The sequence below is a fragment of the Rhea americana genome, unplaced genomic scaffold (assembly GCF_003343005.1).
Source record: "Rhea americana isolate MKP2758 unplaced genomic scaffold, rheAme1 scaffold_6, whole genome shotgun sequence".
Classification (NCBI taxonomy): domain Eukaryota; kingdom Metazoa; phylum Chordata; class Aves; order Rheiformes; family Rheidae; genus Rhea; species Rhea americana.
The window spans coordinates 3924012-3945808 of NW_028186756.1; the positions used below are offsets into that span (position 1 = coordinate 3924012).

At 46.3% G+C, this 21797-nt stretch overlaps 2 protein-coding genes across 6 annotated transcripts in view; one reads left to right on the forward strand and one right to left on the reverse strand.

Annotated features, from left to right (window-relative positions):
* The window catches only part of SOWAHD (sosondowah ankyrin repeat domain family member D), a 2938-nt gene extending 2596 nt beyond the window's left edge, over positions 1-342 (reverse strand). The window contains exon 1 of the mRNA XM_085319718.1: positions 328-342. Coding sequence (XP_085175844.1) covers positions 328-342 — 15 coding nt within the window. The remainder of the gene's footprint in view (positions 1-327) is intronic.
* Positions 343-1028: 686 nt separating this feature from the next.
* Positions 1029-21797, forward strand: part of SEPTIN6 (septin 6) — a 28313-nt gene continuing 7544 nt past the window's right edge. For 4 of the 5 annotated variants that reach the window (XM_085319696.1, XM_085319694.1, XM_085319697.1 and 1 more), the window contains exons 1-9: positions 1029-1082; positions 5386-5500; positions 12968-13163; positions 14346-14532; positions 14767-14928; positions 19069-19165; positions 19461-19629; positions 20503-20635; positions 21407-21597. In XM_085319696.1, coding sequence (XP_085175822.1) covers positions 1044-1082; positions 5386-5500; positions 12968-13163; positions 14346-14532; positions 14767-14928; positions 19069-19165; positions 19461-19629; positions 20503-20635; positions 21407-21597 — 1289 coding nt within the window. In that variant the 5' untranslated portion in view covers positions 1029-1043. Of the gene's footprint in view, positions 1083-4848; positions 4879-5385; positions 5501-12967; positions 13164-14345; positions 14533-14766; positions 14929-19068; positions 19166-19460; positions 19630-20502; positions 20636-21406; positions 21598-21797 lie in introns of those variants that run through there. The other variant, XM_085319699.1, reaches the window with a different exon arrangement.

Below are 21797 nucleotides of genomic sequence, written 5' to 3' on the forward strand. Positions count from 1 at the left end.
GGGGCCCAGCCGCCTCGGCCCTCGGCAGGGCCCCCGAGGCGGGCCCGGGGGCGCTTGGGCCTCCCGCTGCGGCGCTTGGTGGGTTTCCGTGTGTGCGCGCAGCCGTAGCGCTTGGGACGAGCGCTCGTGGTCTCGTTTTCAGAGCGAGGGCTTTGCGCGTGGACCAGGTCTTGCGGCGCGGGTGGGTGTAGCCGTGCCTGGGCAGTTCGTGGTGTGGTTTCCTCCACCCGCTAGCCTGTGAGTTGCTGCCCAGGTGTATCGAGCGACCCACTTGTTCCCCCGTCTGCTAAAGAAAACCGAGCGCCCAGCTTCCCCGAGACCGTGTACGGGGCTCGCAGCCATCTGCTAGTGCTTTGGTGCGAGCTGTGATACAGCAGAGCCTCTCTGTGGAAGTGGAAACCAGTGGCAGGATGGACAAGAAATGACCACGCCACAAATCGCGAACGTCTTTGTGCAGACAGGCGACTTGTGGGTGCAGGTCCTGGGCATCCGCTCGCGTCCGTGGGTCGCAGCGCCCGGGCGGCGCGGAGGGCTGCGGCGCGCGTGCCGGCGGGGGCACCCGCGTGCGAGAAACGGGGGGCCTGGCCGCCCGGGAGGCGTTGGCGCCGCCGCTGAGCGCCCGGGCCGTGGAGGGGAGACCCTCGCCGCCCAGGCGCCTCTCCTGTCCTCCCGCGTGGCGTGGAGGGGACAAGTTTTAAATGAACGTGGTCTCAACTGCTCCCCGCGCTGCTGTGGGTCTGTGGGTGGAAGACGGATGTGGCGGTAGATTGATCAGCTTGCAGAGCAGGATCTAGCTCTCGATCTCTGTGGTATGAGCTAGAAAAATCATGAAGAATGCTGAGCGCATATATATTTTTTTAATTGCTTGAGGAGACTTCTCCTGGGAACGCGTCCAAACAGCTTGGTGTTTCTGTAACCCTTTGGCAAGGGCATAAAGAAACATAATCTTAAGAGCTGTCAGAGTTTGAGATTTCGGAAGCACTTGAGCGTTTCTGAATGTTGAATGGCTGCGTGATGCAACGTGCCTGAAGGGAGAGGGGTCAATGGTTGCAGTTGGGGTGAGATTTTTCTTGCTTTCGCTGGTAGCTGATTCAAAACTATTTCTCTTCCTCTTCTCTTGCTTTTCTTGTGAATTAATGCTGCTGATTTGTTATCAACTGAGCAAGAAAAGGAAATACAAAGTATCTATGATTTACATTCTTGCATTGCGTTTGTTTCGTATAAGATGTTTATGCCGTCTACTGGATAACTCATTGCATAGGCAGATTACACACTTTTACATGTGCAAAGTAATTGGTACAAGCATTGCTCTAAATTGTTGTTTAATCAGAGCCAAATGCAGTCCGGGGAAGTGGGCGCCAGGGCGCCGAGGTCAGGATGAGGGATCTGAGGATATTCTAGCTTAAAGATCGTCTAAAAAACTGTAGTGCAGAAATCTGAATTGAGGGTTTGGCTTGCTTTCTGGTTTGACACTTGATGTCTCGTGAACAGTTGTTTCAGGTGCAGGAATTAACCGCCTGGGTCTTGGCTTTACCGGGTGGCAGAGGGTCGGGGGTGGCTGTGGCGAGCGCCAGCAGCAGTGGCAGCTCTGTGAACGTTGCTTGGTGCGTTTTCATCGGGTGGCTTTGCTGTTATGTTCATTCTGGCTGTTTAGAAGTCCTCCAAAGGGGTCTCCAAGGCCTCAGAGTCTGAAATGATTCTCACTTGGGGCAGATGAGAAACCATAGTGGAAGTACTAATGTCAGTTGTCGGTATCCTAAATAGAAATGCTCTTTTAAATTAGATGCAGAAGAAAGGATTGTATTGCTTCCTCTAGAACAGCAGTTTTTTGAATTCTTTCATGGTCATGCAGGCCTCATTTGGACACCAGCTCCTCTGGGTTCAGAGCTTTAGTTTTTTTTTTTTTTTTTTTTTTTTTTTTTTTTTTTTTTTTTTTTTTTTTTTTTTTTTTTTTTTTTTTTTTTTTGCTGTGCTCTGCCTAAGTATTGCCAAGCGGAGGCTTTCTCTTGCCACAGTGTCATTTGTCAGTGATCCTGTTAGCCCAAGCCTCCAGAAAGTGCTGTGAACATGGCACACTGACGTTTGCACAGAGCAGCGGCGTTGCTCGTTTCAGAGATGAGGCTCCACTTCATCTCCACGAAGCAGTAACCACCTTTCGGTGCTCGAAGGTCATCTCAGGAGCCAGCAGCACTGTACCTACTTGTCATGTAGAGAAGATAAAGGCAGAGATGCACATTCAACAAGATTTTTCTTTTGGCCCAGTTTAACTAAACTAATATTTAATGTGCAGTGCTTTCAGATTTGAGATTATTTATTTTAACACTTGTATAATTTTCAAATCTTTCTATGTGAGAATTAGGGTAGACAGCGCTGTTTGTGGCATGGAAAAGGCCTAAGAAAAGGTCTGTAAATCCCCCAAAGATATGGAAAAAATAAAAGCAACAGCCCCAAGTGGCTATGCCATGCTTTTGCTCTGAAATAGCCCCACCTGGCAATGCCGCAAGGCAGTGTGTTGCTCTTTTTGTTCTTTTAATCTTGTTTGTGGCAAACACGCTTTGCTTCTCCCCCAGTAACAACAGCTCATTCTATCCTAGGGGGTCACTCTGCATATATGGGGGAAAAAAAAAGGCATCTGGTAGCTTGGTATATTGCCAGCATTCACGCTGGCTTCCCAGATACTCCCAGCTTTGTCTTTTTTCCGAGAAGATGCTAACTTTGAAACAGAGAACACGAAAGGACACTCAGACATTGAGCATTCAGTGATGTTAGTGGAAAAGCCTTCACATGGGCAATCAACATTATCTGCCTTGGGATCTCTCTGTGCATTTGACCCCAAAAATTGCTGTTGATGATAAACAGTGGTGAACAGCTCTTGAACGCTCTTTTCTAGCACCATTTGCTGCAGAGGCTTTTGAACAAGGTAATCCAAATCTGCATTTAATGTATAGGCAGTATGACTAATGTGTTCATATGTTGTTTATGATGGAGCTATTTATATACAGCATCATTATGCCTATAGAGACACCACTTGGCGTGTGAAGACTTATTTGCACTCTTTCTTAGTCGATCAGGTAGAAAATCTTTTTTTTTCTCGCTATAGCTTTGTTAATTGGTGATAACTTGCTGATGTGCATCAAAACCAGTCTGAGCTTAAAACATAGTTTCATATTTTTTCACCACATCTGATCTCTCAGTTATTTGGCTGCGCAGGCTTTGGACTTCTAGGCAGTATAGCACAATACACCTTATGGCTGCTTATTTAACATAGAGGTTCAGCTGTTGTGACTGAAAATCAGATTTTGCAGTACTTGTTTCCTGACCTGTAACAAATGTGAAGTGCGGTTTAACTGCATTATAAAACCACAGGTGACTAGAAAAAGGAGGCTACAGGAAATGACTTGTAGACTGAATTCTCTGTGTTGGCAAATGCCTCCTCTAGCCTACCATGACTTAACTTTCATTTTATTCCATCTGGATCACGCTTATATTTAGGGCTGAGGAGATTTGTTCTTAATGAGAGCCTACACTACCACCCACACTTCCTGGAGAGAGTAGTGTTCAAACAGTGTTCCAACAGTGCAGTTTTAAGGCTTCATATTAAAAATACACTTGATATTTCTCCTTTCCTGGGAAGAATTTGGTCTGTGGTTCTGTGTCTTGTGCTTGCTGACACTGTCCATCCATCTGTTTTTTCTGAGGACAGGAGTGCTCTCTCATGGGAGATTGGACAGTGCCATAGGATATTCCATTGCTGGGTTTTCGTTTTGGTGAAAGCAGTTTAGGAGAGTTGAGACGTGGTCTTGCAAAATCTGTGTGTTACAGCTTTGGTTCTCCTGTTTTTCTACTTTGTATAGAAAGTATTGCTTTCTACTTAGTTGTCCTTGAATTACTGGGCCTGGGAGAAGCATCCTCAGGAGGCAGAAGCAGAATCTGCTGGGTGAGTGGAGCGCCTTCCTGATTAACGTCGTTTGGAGGCAAGGTGCTTTGGAATTAATAAAGCACCATATTTGGTGAACATCTTGGCAGGAAGAATCAGATTGATACACAAAATATGGCTAAGAGGAAACATATTTACACATCACAGGGCTGTAAATATGATTAATGGCTGAAGTGTTTTTGGATCCTCACATTCAGAGAAAAAAAACCCGCACCCACAAAACAGTAACAGCACAAGTAATCATAGTCTGACAGACTGTTGTAGTAAATGCAGTCCGCAAGGATATTTGCCTAGTCTAAAATACAAGTTTCCTCAACAGAAGAGGAAAAACAGGATGTCCTTATAACAAGTTTTCAGCGTATAAGAAAACATTGTTCTGAAAAAATATGTTAAAGATTACACCCTTATAAACTGGGACCTATTGCCTTTTTGCTGCAGTATTTCTTGCAAACTGATGATGCACCTAAAAAGCCAGAGGCGAATTTTCTGCATTTGGCACCAAAATGTATTATTAAGGAAAGCCTCTGATACAGAGAAATATCTTCTTAGGGTGCTGTGGGAGGAGAACTGTTCCTAGCTCTAGTACATGCAAAAACACAACGTTAGTACCAACTCTGCATTATTCTTGACTCTTTCTTTCCAAGTATGAACCTCTATGTGTAGTCTGTTGCTATCTGTTGTGCAAGTTCCTCATTTGCATCCGAAGTGGCACGTCCTCTGTGCAGTGGCCAGGTGGAAGTTTCTGAAACCCTTTCCAAGAGGCAGGCAGATGCTGCCTGCGTGATCTGGCCACCTGCCCCTGTGAATATCCTCCTTGCAGTTTCCTCTGATGATTCCTGTTTTTTCTGGTGCTGATGACCGTTATATAGATCTGGGCAGACCCCGGTTTGTGATCTGCGACTTTCGTCTTTGCAGCAACATGGGAGATGCTGCTGCATTTGGTAACTCTAAAGACTCTGCCGTTTCTGTGCCTACTATACTTGAGCTTTGCAGATGCAGCATGCTTGGGTTGTTCAATTACTAGATGTAGTCAGTTTTCCTAATCGTTTCTATGTAGTTTCCATCACCGATGCTTTAACATGACTTGGATTAGGCATATAGGAGGTAACTTTTTGTTTTCAATATAAGGTGAGATGAGTGTCTAAATAACTTCCCAAGAAATAAATGCTTTACCACCTCTTTATTTCAGCAGCTGTGTTTGTGTATGTGTTTTGCACAGTTTAATGATTTTGGTCACCCAGGCTACCCTCTAATGTGAGGCAAATAGTTTGTGCTGTCTGGGTTTATCTTGGAGAAGAGGGAAGTATGCTGACAAGATTTACACTCTATGTACAGATCAGTGCTTGGACAGTGTATTTGATTCTACTTGGGAGGTCTTAAGGGTTTATACAGATAAGTGTATTTTGTTTGCATATAACACAAGCTGTATATTTTTCATGATGTTTCAGGGTGAAGGCTGTCGCACTGTCCCCCTTTCTGGACATGTAGGATTTGACAGTTTGCCGGACCAGCTGGTTAATAAGTCAGTTAATCATGGTTTTTGCTTCAACATCCTGTGTGTGGGTGAGTATTTCCATTTTGGGAAGTTTTGTTGCTGAACAGGGTTTCTTTGCAGCTGGATGTAGCTTATAGGTAATAGAGTTAACAAGGTTATTAGCTTTGATTTAAATTTTTTTTCCCTCCATTCTGTCTACTTTCAGTAATATGATTTACTGGTGTCCTGGGAAATCTCTGCTGGGGTTATGCAGTATGGCATTCTACCAAGCAGTGAACCACAGAAATAAAATGCCTGAAATCCCAGGCTTTTATTATGATTTTTATTTTCCTAGTATGTTTCAATTTAATGTTTTTAAAAGAAAACAGGTATTCATGCCAGAGAGCTTTATTCGGAGATTTTGTTTGATTAGATATTGAATGACTATTATTACTGTTATTTAAACAAAATACCAGTCATGTTCCTCTTGAAGCACTAAAAGCTATTTTTTTCCTACTCCCTTCTGTGCATACTTGAATTAAAATAGTGTCTGGCCAAGCTGTAGCTGGTCAGGCGGTTATCCAGGCTGCCATGTGGTAGTGCGTCTCGGGGGGGGCCTGGCGCTGCAGTAGGACTTGCTGTGTGTCCCCACCGCATTTGCCAGTCTCTCAGGTCTTTCCCAGGATTAGGATCCCAAATGGTCCCTCCTCAGAGCCACTCCCGGGTAATTGCAGTATGATTTTGCATGATATCTTGGTAAGATGGATAAGGGAATCTAACAGGATGATGACTTTGGTTTGCTGATGCCTGCACCCTGTCCCTGGGAGCAGAAGGTTGTTGTGTGGCTGAGGCTGCTCGGAGTAAGTCACGTCTGCAGATGCTCCCAGCGGTGCCTGATGCGAAGGAGCGGCAGCGGCTGATGCCTCCCAGGGGCTCATCTCACCTGGGGGTCAGCTCTCCAGCTGCAGAGAAGTTACACGTCCCTTTCCATGAGAGATCCAGCACGTGGTGCGGACCTGGCGCTCGCCCAGGACAGGGTTAAGTCTGAGACAAGAGGAGGAGAGCAAGGAAAACTGAGCCCTGTTAAATGGAGCTGAGAGGAAAACTTTCCCTCACGAAGGCATTCCTGTGAGACGATAAACTTTGTTGACAAGTAGAGGTCATTGTCAGGCTGAGTCGTTAGGTGATTTCCACAGTACGTGAATGTGATAAGACCTAGTGAAACTCTCCTGTCCTAAAGATTGAAGTCTTACAGTATTTCCTTCTGTGCTTATTGAGCTGCTATGTTTTTTGTTTTTTTTTTCCCCAGAAGTTACACATGCAGCAGCACACACCTCTTGTGGTTATATGTTCACCTTAATGTGTAGAAAGCAGTTGAATACCTCTACTTTCCTCTCTTCAGAATAGAAGAGGAATGTGTTAATCATGTGTTAGTGTGCATAACCAAAGCTCACCAGGATTAATGTGCATTCATTATTAATGTCAGTCTTTTATGAATGGTAACAACCTAGACATGGTTGATCTTGAAATAAAGAAACTTTGTAGAAAATCTTAGTAAGTTTCATTAGAAAAAGGTCTCCAAATCTTTGGTTGAAGGCATCAGGCTTTAAAATGTCTTCTCTGGTGCCTCTGTTACTTTCTGGTAAGAAAGTCGAACTCTTAAACATCCTGGAGAAAGAAAACAAGACTCCAAATCCATCTGCCCTTTGGTCTGTTGGATCTCACTTGTACAAGAGGTGTTAGAAGCCATCAAAACAGCAAACAAGTGAATTGATCCTGTAGTCAGGCCACTGAACGTTATAGAAGTGCACTTCAGTTTTCCCCATTTTTCAGCTATGCGTGGCATTTGTTGGAGGAAAAATCCAGTGGCAACTTTACTCTGCACCATACTGGATCTGAGCCACTAATTCCTCTGGTTCCTGGCAGCAGAGCCAAGGAAAGCTTCAGAAATGGCTCAGCGGTATGTCCAGATTAGAGCAATTTTTAGCTGTTCTCATGCTGAAAGCTGTCTCCCCTTTGAGACAGGAGCCAAGGATGGAGTAAATGAACAAACCTCCCAGAATAAGTCAGGGATTGTGAATGGTTTCTTTTATATTTTATCCCTCAGCATAATTGTTTTATCCTAAAGCTTCAGTGCTAAGTGTTAGTTGCCTCTTAGTTCGGTATAAAGGCTGGAGAAGTATTTAATGGCTGAGACAGTGCTTGTGCTGTCTGCATTGCTCAGCGAGATGGAGGAAGGAGAGGTAGAGTAGGCTGAGAATTTTTTTGTGAACTTTCTCAGTTTTGGTCAAGGTAGATTATAGCTGTATTAGACTGGTATTCCATTATAAGCAGGAATTTCCCTCTTCCTTCCTCCAGGATTTGCAGGGGATTTGTCCTAAGCAGCCTATTCAGCGCAATGAAAAACCGCTTTTTTGCTGCAGTGCCTTCCCTTTTGCTGGAGGCTGTACCAAATCTGCTTGAGGACTCTCACAAAGAATGGCCTCTGTTTTGGGGGAGAAGGGGGGAATATTTTTTTTCCCACATGTATTCAGCAGCTCCCAAACTGGACCCAAAGGTTTTTGGCTTTTCAGCATTCAGTTTGTACTGGAATACCCTGGATTCAGTGATGATGGGAATAAATTTTGAGGTATTATACCAACTGGGTTGTTGTAAAGATGCAAGTAAGCTTAGCCTCGTGCTGGGCTCCAGATGAGGGAGCTGCTTGGCATGCAGGAGCTCTCATCGGCTGGGGAAAGGAAGGATGGGTACAGGTTTCCTCGTGCAGAGCTGCCGTCTGCCCTCCAGCCGGCAGCCTTCAGTGGGGTGATGAACTGTAGTGCCTGGAAGCTGCCGGGTGATCGGTTTCATGGTCACTGGTGCGGCCAGTCGAGGAGGGAATGTGGATTCTCCAACCAAAAAGCCATCTGTCTCTGCAGTCCCTTTGCCGCTGGTCCCCGTGGAGGGTGGCAGCGGTACGTCTGCTCAGAGGCCGAGAGGATGTCTAGTCCTCCAAGGCACTTAAGCATCTCCTGTGAACCCTCGCTCCTCTTCTTGCCGTCCGAAGCCCAGCCTTTGCCTTGTGATGGGCGAATCACAAGCGTCTCTGTACACCTGTCAGATGAAAGGAGCTATTTTTTCCTCTCTCCATAAGAGACAGCCTTATCAGGCTGCGCTGCCTCAGGGCTTGCCTTGACGAACCTGCTACATTGGATTATCTCCAATTTCTTCACATGAAAGGACTGTGCATGCATATACATTTTATTTAAGTTTGAGTTGTTTGATAGCTGGAGCCATGGGTTGTTAATCTCCTGAAGGACAGGTGTTGCTCCCTCTTGCAATGACTCCCTTCAAGAACTGCTCCCTGCCTCTGAACAACTAAATATACCAAGCCCTACCCTGTCCTTTTAAAGAGTCAGTTAAGGATGGTTTGATTGGGACCTCTTAAATCCTGAGTGATGTGGAGAAGCTAGCCAGTGAGCAGTTGTTTGTTATTCTACATAACATGTATGAGGGAATAGCAAATCAAATCACCAGGCTTGAAAATAAAAAGGAAGTACTGCTTTCACAGTGTATAATTCAGCTTACTGCCATGAGATGCTTTGAGTGCCAAAACTTCTGTGGAAGGAAGAAACCGTTGAGGTATATTAAACACCAAGATACCTCTTTGGGCTTGGGACAGTGGGGAATGTAGTGAGAGAGAACACACTACTTGTGCAGCTGCTTCTGTTCCTCCTTTGCCTGAGCTGGTGCCCAGGGCCAGCAGCAGGCTATGGTAACGGGACAGCGGGGCCTTTCCATCTCACCCAGAATGGTCAGCTTATGTAGCCCTCTTGGTGCTTACCCACATGCCTTGCGTGTGCCTCCTTGCAATACTAGCCGATGGCAAGGATCACTCGTTCCTGCAGCAGCGATGCTCAGCATGTTTTGGTGCGGACTCTGCGTCGTCCCCAGTTTTGGAGAGCCCGTCGAGAGAGACCTGGAGAGTGGAGCAAGGTCCTGGCTAGGCAGCCAAGGGTAGGCAGTCAGGTCCCAAAGCAGAGGCAGAGCAGAGGACCTCCACAGGCATTAGCTGAGGGGAAGAGAGCGGGACTCCCCCAACCCTTACTGCATGTGCTTGAGTTGAGTGTTCACAAATGATGCCACCACTCCGTCAAAAAGTAATCTGATGAACCATTTCCATAGAGCAAGTGCAGCGTGAGCAGGGAGCACATCTTGGGAAGCTGTGAGGAGGTGCAGGGAGCCCGGTATAGCCTCTAGAGCCTGGTAGGCTGTGAGGTGTTAAGAGTAGATGGTGCTTTCAGGACACTGGCTTAGTATTGCCACATATCCAGAGTCTCACTGATGTAGTGTTTCTTACTATTTTTTTCACATCTCCAAAAAGCAGGAGATTTAAAAGCAAAAATCCGTCTCATGCTCTAAGACACAATGCTATTGCATTTCAATAGCTGTCTGAGCTTCCTGGTGCAGAAATCTAACAATAAACGTCTCTGTTCCTACCTTGTCCTCTCTATGGCACATTGTCATCCCTGCTTCCAGGGAGCCGACCACTGCAGAGTTGCATAATCCTTAAATACAGTTCTGGAGATTAAATCACGTGTGTGCATATAAGCCTTACATCAGGAAATAATCTCCCTGCCAAGGACGCCTCTCATTCAATTTGTGTACACCACTGCTTTTTCCATGGCAATTCTGCCTCCCTTAATCCCCATTCATGTTTCTGCTTTTTGGAGAAGATTCCAGTGCTGTCGGCACTGATGTCCTTTTCATCAGACCGTCTGTTCCGTCTGGACCACTGTCCTTACAAGAAGCGGTTGGCACCATTTACATCTTCTAGCCAGCAGAAAGTTGTCTGTGTCAGGCAAAAACTCCCTGGAGATTCAGAAATTCACCCTTGTATTATTTGGCCCTTCAAAGTAGCACTGCTCCCTAGCTCTGGTCATATTTAACACAGCAAAGCACTTCATTAACGCCTTCAATCTGTGACCATTTGAAGTCATTCCATTAGTGTTAATACCATATTTCTTTGAGCTGAAACAGTCATTTCATGCTCCTCCATCGTCCTTTTCCCTTTAGGCTATAATGCCTGGTACGTCAGGGATGGGGGGCATTGAAACGATGCAGAGGATGGTTTATACGCTGGCCAAATCTATTTTTATGTGCAAACTTCAGATTTGTGATGCTGTGTTAGTGGCTGGGTTTTCTTTTCTTTATGCATATAATTGTAGATATTTGGATGGGAAATTCTCACCTATGGAGTCAAGTCTAATCAGGTTAGATCTTTTTTTCAAAAAGAAAATCCTAGTGTGTGAATTCGAAGTTGTCTTTAGTGGCCCTTTGTAGCTTCCATTAGAGGCGGTATAAAAGCATGCCCTGTGGTAACAGATTGCCTGCATCTCCTTGGCTCTTCTCCCCTGCTCTTCTAGGGCGGGCTGTGGGGTGGAGAACGCGGGTGAGTGGCGCAGGAGGGTGCTTGCAGCCTGGCATGCTGCTGCCGCTCCCTGCACCCGGGGCTGCCTGTCCCAAAACGTCCCGTTGGGGGTCCTGGCATTGCAGCTGATTCCCTGCCTCGTCCTACCCATCCAGGCAGTAACCCTTGGCAGGGGCTCTGGAAATGCTGCAGCCTTCTCAGGCTGTTTAGATTTTTGTCTTTTTTTAAACTGCCGTGTTCCTGGAATCCCTGAGAAAGGCCTGGCGGGTCGTGGCAGGCTTTCTGCCGCGGCTCGCCTTAACTCTTGCTGTCCCATCCGAGCCGTGGTGGTGCTCTGGTCTGCTATGCTCTGTGCACCTGCTCCCTGTTTGGGGCAGGTGGTACCCAACCAGCCTGTGCTGCAAGAGTCCAAGTTAATAAACGGCTTGTCTGTAATGAGCCATCAGTCTTGTAGATGCTCCTACCCCCTCTCCCAGTCGGTCTGATTTGTCTCCTCATTGACAGGGATAAGTGTGTGCCTCCTCCCTTCCTCTCCAGCTGGCAGGCTCCGATCCGTGGTGGTATAAACATGGCTGATGTATTAACGTAGCACAGAGGACTGTAGCAATGCCAGCTCACGGTGTTGACTCTCTTCTCCCCCTCAGGTCACAGACAACGTTTGGCACAAAGATTGGTGTGAAAAGCAACTCATTTTGTGGCTATTCTGGCTCTGGCTGGCATTTCTTAATGATAGGGCACAAGCTAGTAGCTGGCTTCCCATACCGCTTCACAGCTCAAGGTGTACATTGACTTTCAAATGTTAGCGAATCTTGCTGACTTCTGGAAAGATGCTTGATATATGATCCTGGCAACCAGAGACTGCTCTGTCCCCAGGGCAGTTCATGCTTGCCCTGCTCTGCCTGCTGTGTACTTCAGCCTTGAGGTGGGGAAGTCTCCTCCAGGGCCAAGAAAGAGGAATTTGCCTGCTTGTAGGGGTGAGGCACAGAAATTTGGAAGGGGGAGGAAAGGGAGGAGTTTCCCCTTATTGAATTGGGCATTTCATGCAAGTTTGGATCTGTTGCAGTGCTCTAAGCTTAGAAAAATCAGAAGCTCTTTTCTTCCGAGCAAAGTAGGAAAAGATGAAGTTGTCTTGGCTGGGAGCTGAGGGAGGAGGAGGCCACTCCAGCAAGACACAGTCTCCTTGTGGTCCTGGAGTGCTCTGGCCAGGCAGCCTTTGCGATGGGTGCGGTTCAGCCGGCTGCTGAAGCTTCAGCAAAAGCCAGCTGGGCAGCTCGGAAATCTCCATTTCCCCAAAATACAGCAGTCCTTGCAGGGCAGCAAAGCAGACTGCTTACAGATTTAGCATGAAGTCAGATCTTCCGAGTTTAGAAAGCTAGCTCTGTTGTCAGCCTGACCTATGAAATAAGTGCATGGAGGATTTTGTTTTGTTCTCCCTGGGACGTATCTAAAACAAACTTAAGATTGGTCTCTGAGATTTGTCTCTTCCTTCCAGATGAGGAAATACAGCCTCTCATTGATAGATGGAATCTGAACAGCAGTTCAATGCTACAAAACTATTGGAAGCAGATTTGGGGGTTTTATATAACTTCTTCTGAAACTGCTAATGTGTAGAAACCAGATATTGCAGAAAAAGTCCCTTCCCAGACTAGAAAACTGATCTCCAACTCTATGTGGTGTAGGTACCAGAAACCAAATGCACAACTTGTTGTAGAACTGGAACCACATTGCAGTGTTCCTGCATGGAAGGAAGCTCTTTCAGTGACTGTTTATCAGAGAAAAGTTCATCTGGATCATATTTTTCTGAATATGGCAATGAACCCCCCCCCATTTTAATGGAAACAGCTTCTTCTGTAGTGTAGTGATGGGTTTGTGCAGGATCTGAATGAGGCCTTCCCATTTGCCTTTTCACCTCTTTCTTTCCATCTCTATTTTGTAACGATATTAATGGCCATTAGACTGTGTAATGTAATTTGCCCGGAATACAGACCTCCCATTGTACATGGCTTTCTGCTTGCCAGACGATCTCTTTGGAGCATGAGATCTGCTTTCCTCTGCTACAATTTCACCCCTGTTAAAGTCTGTATGGTGAAAAGCCAAGCTATATTAATATTCAACAAAACATTTTGACTGTCTTTTTCTCTAATAGGGGAAACTGGCCTTGGTAAGTCTACCCTCATGGACACACTTTTTAACACCAAGTTTGAAGGTGACCCAGCATCTCACTCACAGCCCGGGGTCCAGCTGAAATCTAATACCTATGACCTGCAGGAGAGCAATGTCAACCTCAAACTGACTATTGTGAGCACAGTGGGCTTTGGGGATCAGATCAACAAAGAGGACAGGTGAGTGAAGGTGGAGAGGGGATATATCATGACCTGATTTTCTGTTACAGGTCTCCTCTTGTGCCCTAGCTGGCCCAGACTATGTTTATAATAAAGTTCTCCTCTCCCCTTCTTATGAATCGTCTTTTTGGGGAATGGGTCAGAGAGAAGAGAGGAGCAAGCCCATGGTGTCAGCACTGCCTCAGCTCAAACCAGTTTTCCTCATGCGATCAGGGCGATATCTGCCCTACTGGCAGCCTGCTTCCCAAATTCATCTGATGGGGAGAGCAGAGAGCTCCAGGGCACTTCTGTGCTTGTTTCCTTGTGCTGTGCTTACCACAAGCTGCTCACCAAACCGCTAGTGTGGTCTAGTGACCGTTTTGCTTAACAACTGCTTTTTGGCACGGCTCTTCTGTCTTGCCAAAGGAAGCAGAAGCACGATAAATGCTTAATGAAATACCCTGGGGAAACGTTTCTGGCAGCTCAAGTCCCAGTGTGGCTGGAGTGTGGTGTGGGGCAGGCAAGAGTGTGTGATTACACCAGACCCTCTGCACCGGACCCCCCCACAGCTTCACAGAGGCATTGCAGATGGGGTTTACTTTGTTGCAAACCTTTTAGATTTATTTTAAGACACACTGATGTGCTTTACATTGTGAGTCTGACAGGCTCTGTATTTCAAATTGCCCTGCAAGGGACTTGCAAGTATTTGCTGTCCCAGAGCGCTGGGCAAAGGTAGCGCTGAATGGAGGTGCATCTTCACTGGCATGATGTATGGCTGTGAGGGCAGCAAGCTGTTCGCTCCCTGAAAGGAAGCAAGGGTTACTCACTGCTGTGAATGAGACTGACTTATCTTTTCTTTTAAAATCCTCTCACCCTCATGTTTCAAAGTATCAGTGGCCACTTTTCCCTGGAAGAGATTACTCTGTAGCTAGATCTTTTGATGGTGTTTCTCTTATCCTCTGCTGAATCTCCAATAATGTGTTTTGTCGGACAGGCTGCTAGAAGTTGATGTAGGACCACATCTTCTTGTCACTAGTGCAACATTTAAATTTCTTACAATGGAGGAGTGGGGGAGATTCGGAGGAGAACTGGTCCTGGGAAGTGAGATCTAACAAGCAATTCATTTCTAAAAAGCAAGCTAGGAGTATTGTCTGTTTACCTCTCTGATTGTGAGATGTATAACTTTTTTTCTGTTCCCTAAAGCTATAAGCCCATTGTCGAGTTCATTGATGCTCAGTTTGAAGCCTATTTGCAAGAAGAACTGAAGATAAAGAGAGTCTTGCACAACTACCATGACACCCGGATCCACGCTTGTTTGTATTTCATTGCTCCGACAGGCCACTCACTGAAATCCCTGGACTTGGTAACAATGAAGAAGCTTGACAGCAAGGTAGGAACGTTTAACTGTTACTGTGCAGGTCCTCTCGCATGTGGTGGAAATGCCGCTGCTTTTCTAGAGTGCATCTGTACGCACTGTGTACCCCTTGTGCTAGGGGAGATGACAGTTGCCAGATAAATCCTGTAGATTTACTGAGCACTTTAAGTTTTCATAAGTTGCAAGGCAAACTTGGAAAAGCTGCCTGGAGCAAAGCTCAAGACTTTTTATGATTCTGTTTCTTTCTAGGTCAACATCATTCCTATCATTGCCAAATCTGATGCCATTTCCAAGAGTGAGCTGACCAAATTTAAAATTAAAATCACAAGTGAACTGGTCAGTAACGGGGTTCAGATCTACCAGTTCCCAACAGATGATGAATCCGTGGCAGAGATAAATGGGACAATGAATGTAAGTGATTTGGTGCTTCCTCCTCTCTGTCACTGTGGAGTTTGTGGCTGATTTGGGGGTGTTTCATTCAATCCACTTTCCCGTTTATTCTGCTTCTTAAAAACAGGATTTTTCAGAGATATCGATCTACTAGGATGTAATATCATCCTAGACTAGCAGAGATTTGCTGTAGGCTACTGCCTCTTTAATAGGCTTTCCTAGTCAGAAAACAGACTGTCTTTTAACAATCTTTTAACCATTCCTTCTCCTAAGGCACATGTACTGAGGGACCTGCAGGAAATTGGGCAGATGGTGAGGTCTCATTGTGCAAAGCCAGGGCAGTCCTGGGTTATGAACTAATCAGATGAGTGTTAACTGTCCAGCGTGAGGGGCAGGTTGTCTATGGACACATAGATTTCTACTTCTCTCCCTGTGTTTCACCAAGCAGTTTTGCTCTCCTAGGTTGATGTTGCTTGTAAAGCTGTCTCCTCTTCTCTGTGGCTGTCCGTTGGGGGTCCCCTCTTGTTTGTGGCTGTCCTTGCAGCAGAGCCCTAGCTGGCTCTGGTACTCTTCTCTGTATTGTATTGCTGTATCCTGATTTAACTAGTTAGGTAGCTGGGTCCTTGGGCTGGCATTGGCCAGAAGGGCTGGGCTGGGCAGTCTAACAAGGCTGGTTAGAGTGGTAATTTCCTTTCCCACAAAACACTTCGACTATGTCCAAGTGCTGATGTGGAAAATGTGTACTATAGCTGTAGAACACAAGGGTTGGGCCAGAGGTCCATGCAGGTCAGTGGCACCTGTCTTTGCCCAGCGTCTTATTTGTTGCACAGCCTGACCACCAATGTGTGAAAAAGAAGACGCACATCTTGGGGGGCCTGTGGGGGCACTTTCTGGCTTGAGTGATCCAGCACCAGGAGTGCCCATCTGTGGCTCCCTGCAGATGGATAAAGCTGTCCCTTGGCCCTCTGGGAGTGTATTCTGCCCCCACATTTGAAAAGACCTTTTACAGGAGAGGAAACAGAGGAAGTTGCTGTTTTAAGTGCTACTGCTGAAGTACAGGTCCTGGTCTGGGTGCTTTCATCTTGTCGTTAGATCTAATATTAATAGTTGTACAGTGTTGTGGAGAGGTCTAAATGAAATGTTAAGTTTGTCCTACTGTAAGAGCTTTGTGGGGTGGTTTCCTGGTCAGGGTGATTTTGTGATGGCGTCTTACTCAGTGCTTAATGCTCTCACTACATAAGATTAAAAAATATGTCTGGAAATGAAGGTACAACATTCCCTGGTTCCCAAGAAACTGAAAGGATGTGATGGCAAAGAAGAAATGATCTCTCCCCTTCGCCCTTCTGAAGGTGGACATAAGCCTCTGCTCATCTCCTTTCAGCCATTTCCTCCTCTCCTGTGCAGGAATTGCTGTCTCAGGTTGTAGACACTTTGGGTTGTGTCAACCACTGAACAGAGAGATCGTCTTTTTAAATCCTCTATTGAACTGATATAAATCATAATTATCAGGCTTATAGGAACCAAGCAGGCAGGAATCTGAATCTGATTGAGGCTGTTTTGTGGACCTAGAGAACTTGTATCCAAATATTGGTTTTATTAGCAACATAAGAAAAATCTCCTTATGCTTCAGGTCAGAGATGAGTTTGTGGAGGGACTGAGACCAGAAGAGTCAGGATGATCCCATACCCAGGAGTGGAAACAGCCCATGTGCTGGCTGGCCTGAGCCTGAAAGGGCTAGTAGCATCTCGTAGTGCATCTCGTAGCAAGGAGCCCTATCTATGGTAGCTGAAGAGCCTGGTGGTCGGCAGCCCTCCTCAAGTCCCTGTGGTGGGATGTCTCCAGTTCCTCGCAGAGCAGCCGAAGGCAGAGTACAGTACATGAGGTCTCCCCTTGCCCTCTCTCCCATGAGGATGTCTGGGAGCAGCTGGACAAGAGAACACCATGGGACACACAAGTCCTGTTTGCAGCTCAAGGAGGGCCAGTGGCCTGCTCCGTGGGCACCAGCCAGCCAACCAATGGTGCTGCTTGACACTGTGAGCAGAGATGTTTGTGGATAATGCTGCTGCTTGTTTTCATTCACTCTTTGAAGGCAGGAAAAGCTACAAGTTGTTGAAAAGAGGGAGCAAATTCTTTCTTTGAAAGCTGGCTAGGGGTTTTCCCTCAAGGCTTATGCATGTGTGGAGGAATGTTATTTGGGTCAGGTTTGTTTTCTTCTCCTCAAGCAATTTTTACTCCCTGCCCTTTGCAATTAGACAGCCCTCTGCTGAAGATCAGATTCCTTCTAACTGGGAGACCACTTTTCTATTTTTGCTGCTTGGCCTCTCCTGCAGGGAACTAATCCTGAGCAGAATAGGCCCAGCTCTGTGTTGACACACGTCTCTGGCACGTAGGCATCATGGCAAAGGTAGCTCTGCATGGAGAATGATCCAGGAGGCCTCTGTGTTCAGAGCCTCGGCACGGCCCAGCACAGCCCCCTCTGACACCATCCCTGCTTATTCTGATGTGTCCATGCAGAGCTGGGAAGCCTTGGAGTAGAAGCTAAGAAGCTACTCTGAGTGCTTGTGAGCAGTTTTGCTGTATTCCCAGTCTGACTATATAAGCTGCACTCTGAAACTGGAAAACATCATATTTGAAAACCAACTGTCACCCATTCACCCAGATGGAATTAAAATTTCACTACCTGTTCCTGTGAGCAATCCAGGGGCATCCTGGAGCTGTTTTAATTGACCAGAACTCAGTGCAATTTAAAGGTTCTAGCAGACAAATGTTAGCATAAGGGATGGGTGTAGGGAGCTCATGACCTCATTTTTAAGTGTTGAAACCTTGCATTTGACTTCTTTGCAGCTTGGCAGAACACAGTATAGTTCCTGGGAGCAAGCAGAGGTGGGGAGAGATCTCACTTGTTGCACAGCAGATAAATGCAGCAAAGTAAGATAGTAGCATCTGAGAGGTTTGCTTGGCTGCTTGAATTTGTGGGGTGGGGGGAGTGCAAGGTGAAGTGTGAGCCTGGAGGGGTGTCAGAAGCATTACTGTTCCAACTCTGCTCAGCTTGCATTGGGCAAATCTCTTAGTCTCTCTGCAGAAGGCAAAAAGTACCTTCTTTCCTAAGAAGTAACTATTTTGCTTTTCTGGATTTTGGAAAAGTAAATGCTTCCTGTTCTTGGTTATCCTTCAGGTACTTGTAAAAACTGCACTTTGTGGAGTGTGTGTCTAGATTTGAAGAGCACAGTGAGATGGTGGCATAGTTGAGCTAGCAGTACCAGCTATGCTCTGCTTTCCCTAAGACCGTCCTTGTGGACGTGTGCCTAAATTTTGCCTTTTTTGTCCTCTTGCTGTGCAGCCATCTATGCTTAGCATCACCATCATGAGGATTTTGTAAAGCCATCAAGGTCCCTTTGGGTCTTTTCTCTGGTTCTGAGAAATTTAGTTTTGATAAAGGATTGCTGTTGGGATTGGGAGAGGGGGTGTCGCAGGTGAACCCCAACACAAGCCATGGGGTGCATGAGGAACTGTGAAGCGTTAGCACAGGGCAGTCTCAGCGCAGCCCCTGCCCAGCCTGGGGCAGACATCAGGGCACATGTGGATGTGGAGGCTGGCCCGCTGCAGGGACGTGTTTAGCCCTTCCTCACCAGGGCCGAAGCAAGCAAAAGAGGAAAGAACCATTACTCTGGGGGTGAAGAAGGGACTTTGGTCTCTTGATATGATAGAGCAAGCTGCCTTGTGCTCCTGTGTGAGCTGAGGGGTGGGGAGGGTAAAACTGAAGAAGACTCAAAGACCTCTTTTACAGCTTCTGTGCTTGTGCAGATGTTCTCCTCAGCCCTGGCAAGTCCCTGGGACACCATCACAGTCACAGCCACGCAGCGTGTTGTTCGAGCTGTCTTTCTGATGCTAGTATTGCACTGGCTCATCTCACCTGAGACCCTGTGGCTGGAAGGATCAGCCAGGTAGAGGATATAGAGTGGTAGTGCTAACAAGGTTTCCAAAAAGGATCCTTCCTTCTCCTCCTATGCTTTGTCTTGGGCTAGTGATCAGTGACTAGACTCCCTGAGATTAGCATGTGCATAATGACTGTCTTGCTAAGTGGCTGTGCTAATCTCTGTGTGCTGTCCAGTCAGCCAGATTTGAGAGGGACTAACGAGGGTTGCATTAAATGTGTTCCAGGCCCACTTGCCATTTGCAGTGATCGGCAGCACGGAGGAGCTGAAAATAGGAAACAAAATGATGAAGGCTCGTCAGTACCCCTGGGGCACAGTGCAGGGTGAGTTGAGCCCATGGCATAATGGTGACGCTTCTGCAAGGAGGCAGTAGGCCCTCATTAAAGGAGCAAGGGATGCCTTGATCCTGTTTATGGCACGGCTGTTGACTTGGGTCCTGCTGTACTTCAGTTTCTCCCTGGGGTTTATCCTTCATTAAATCTTTGTGTCAGACCTATACTAATAGTTATCTCTGGTTGTAAGAGCTATTAAACCTTCTGTAGGAATAGACAGGTGAAGAGTGTGGGGAGAGACTTTTGTCTCTGCCTCCATCTCACTCTTTATTGTGTCATCTTACAGTGGAGAATGAGACTCACTGTGACTTTGTGAAACTACGAGAGATGCTGATCCGTGTGAACATGGAAGACCTTCGTGAACAAACCCACACACGCCACTATGAGCTGTACAGACGATGTAAACTGGAAGAGATGGGTTTCAAGGACACCGATCCAGACAGCAAGCCCTTCAGGTGGGATCTCTGGAGGAGACAGGAAAGCTCAAGGGAGGCATTGTTGGATGCACTGTGCACGTGTGTGTGTCCTTGGGAGGGCATGTAAAGAACCAATGCAGCAAGAAAACCTGCCAGATCAGATAAATCCAGACTTCAGCAAAGGTGCAGGCTGGATGAGAGAAGGTGAAAGCACAAGAGACTATGTGCAGGATTGATTATGAAAAGGCAGGTACAGGAGGAGAAATGTGCTTCAGAGATACAGCAGAGTCCCTCTGAACTACTGTTTGTTGACAGTTGGTCTCTTTGAATTGTCCAACATTTAACATACAGGAAAAGTGCAATAGTTCACAGACCTCAGAAATGAATGGTTATAGAAGCCATTGGGGACACATGATTGGGTAAGTGGCAAGTCTGCTGTGGGCAAGAGGTTTTTGTATTGAGGGCCTGATTTGAAATAACTCCTATTAATGTTGTTACAGGCCATGAGATACAACTTATTTGGACAGGGGGAAATGAGAATGGGAATGAGGAGGAACAAGCCACATGAGCTGCTTCAGAAGCCCTCCATGAATCACCATGGTTCTATCTGGTTTTGAGCAGCCCTGGTGAGCCCAAGTGGAGGAGGAGGCAACAGGGATGTCAATTTTGAATATTTGTTCCAAGCCTATCAAACAAGATGGGCTAAAGCTAAAAATGATGGTGCTGGAGCTGAGCTTCTTTGGGATTCAAAGCACTGAGGGACTCAGCTGGTCTCCTTCCATGAGCACTAAAGCAGGACTGTTAAATTCACTCATTCACACATGGACACTCCATGCTTTCATTAGGAAAGAGATGCATAGGGAAAGCAAATTTTGTTACAAGTCACATCGTTTGACTTTCCTTTCTCTTTAGCTTACAGGAAACTTATGAGGCCAAAAGAAATGAGTTTCTGGGGGAACTGCAGAAAAAGGAAGAGGCAATGAGGCAAATGTTTGTCCAGAGGGTCAAGGAAAAGGAAGCAGAGCTGAAGGAGGCCGAAAAAGAGGTGAAGACTGCAGTTCTTGTCTCTTCATGGTTGTGAGTTATAAATTCACCTCCAAGTAGGTGGCTGCTGCTGAAGCACTTTCTGCAGAGTATGGTTTAGGCCTTTCTCATCAGAGTCAAACATTTAACTCTGGATCATGGGGACATTAAGATGTACATCCTGTAGTTCAGAACTAGACTGCAGTGCTTGCAGGCTGTACAACTTACTGCAGCAGGAAAGTGCCACATTCTTTGATTTTGTTGGACGGCTGCAGTATGCCAAAACTCAAGGAAAGAAACAGAGTCCGTCATGTAAGCTTATTGTATGAAAAATATACACATGCAACTTCCCTGGCATTGTGAAGGGAAGTAAATCCTGTGATGTAAGATTAAAGGCATGATACAGCTGCAATCCAGTTGCTGGCATTTGCACCAAAATCCAGTAATTTACTGACCTCTTAAGGAGGAATAAGGTGGAGACCCCTTGGAAAGAACAATAGATGGATTAAAATGTTTTTCTACTATTTCAATTGCCTACTCCTCCACCCTCAGTCTGTGCAATGATGCATTATTCAAACATTACCTGGTTTGTAAGCTTCTTTGGAAGGAGGCTGTTTCCTCCCCTTTGTCTACGCAATGTCACCCTGGAGTGGGGGGCCTAGTATCAGTATAGAGATCGACAGAGACTCTTTCCAGGCCACAGATCTTATGGGATCCTTCCACCTCTCTCTTTTCCTGAAAACAGAGTATCTGGTAGTGCTTGGTCCTGCTCACCTTTCTCCTTTCCCTCCAGCTGCACGAGAAGTTTGATCGTCTGAAGAAGTTACATCAGGATGAAAAAAAGAAGCTAGAGGACAAGAAGAAGTCTCTGGATGATGAAGTAAATGCATTTAAACAAAGGAAGACAGCAGCTGAATTGCTCCAATCTCAGGCTCAGCAGGCTGGAGGATCGCAAACTCTTAAAAGAGACAAGGAGAGAAAAAAGTAAGTTGCTAACATACTGGTGTTTGCTTCTCAGTAGTGGTTCTCTTTTACTATTTTCCTGGTTGTCCATAGCTCTCTCCCAGCCTAGCCAGTCCTCATCAGGGGGAGTTTTGCAGGCAGATTCAATCCATAGTAACGCTGAGCAGGAGCTGGAGGCATTTTACCTCTATCTGTCATCCTGAAGAGCAGGCAGCAGTGTG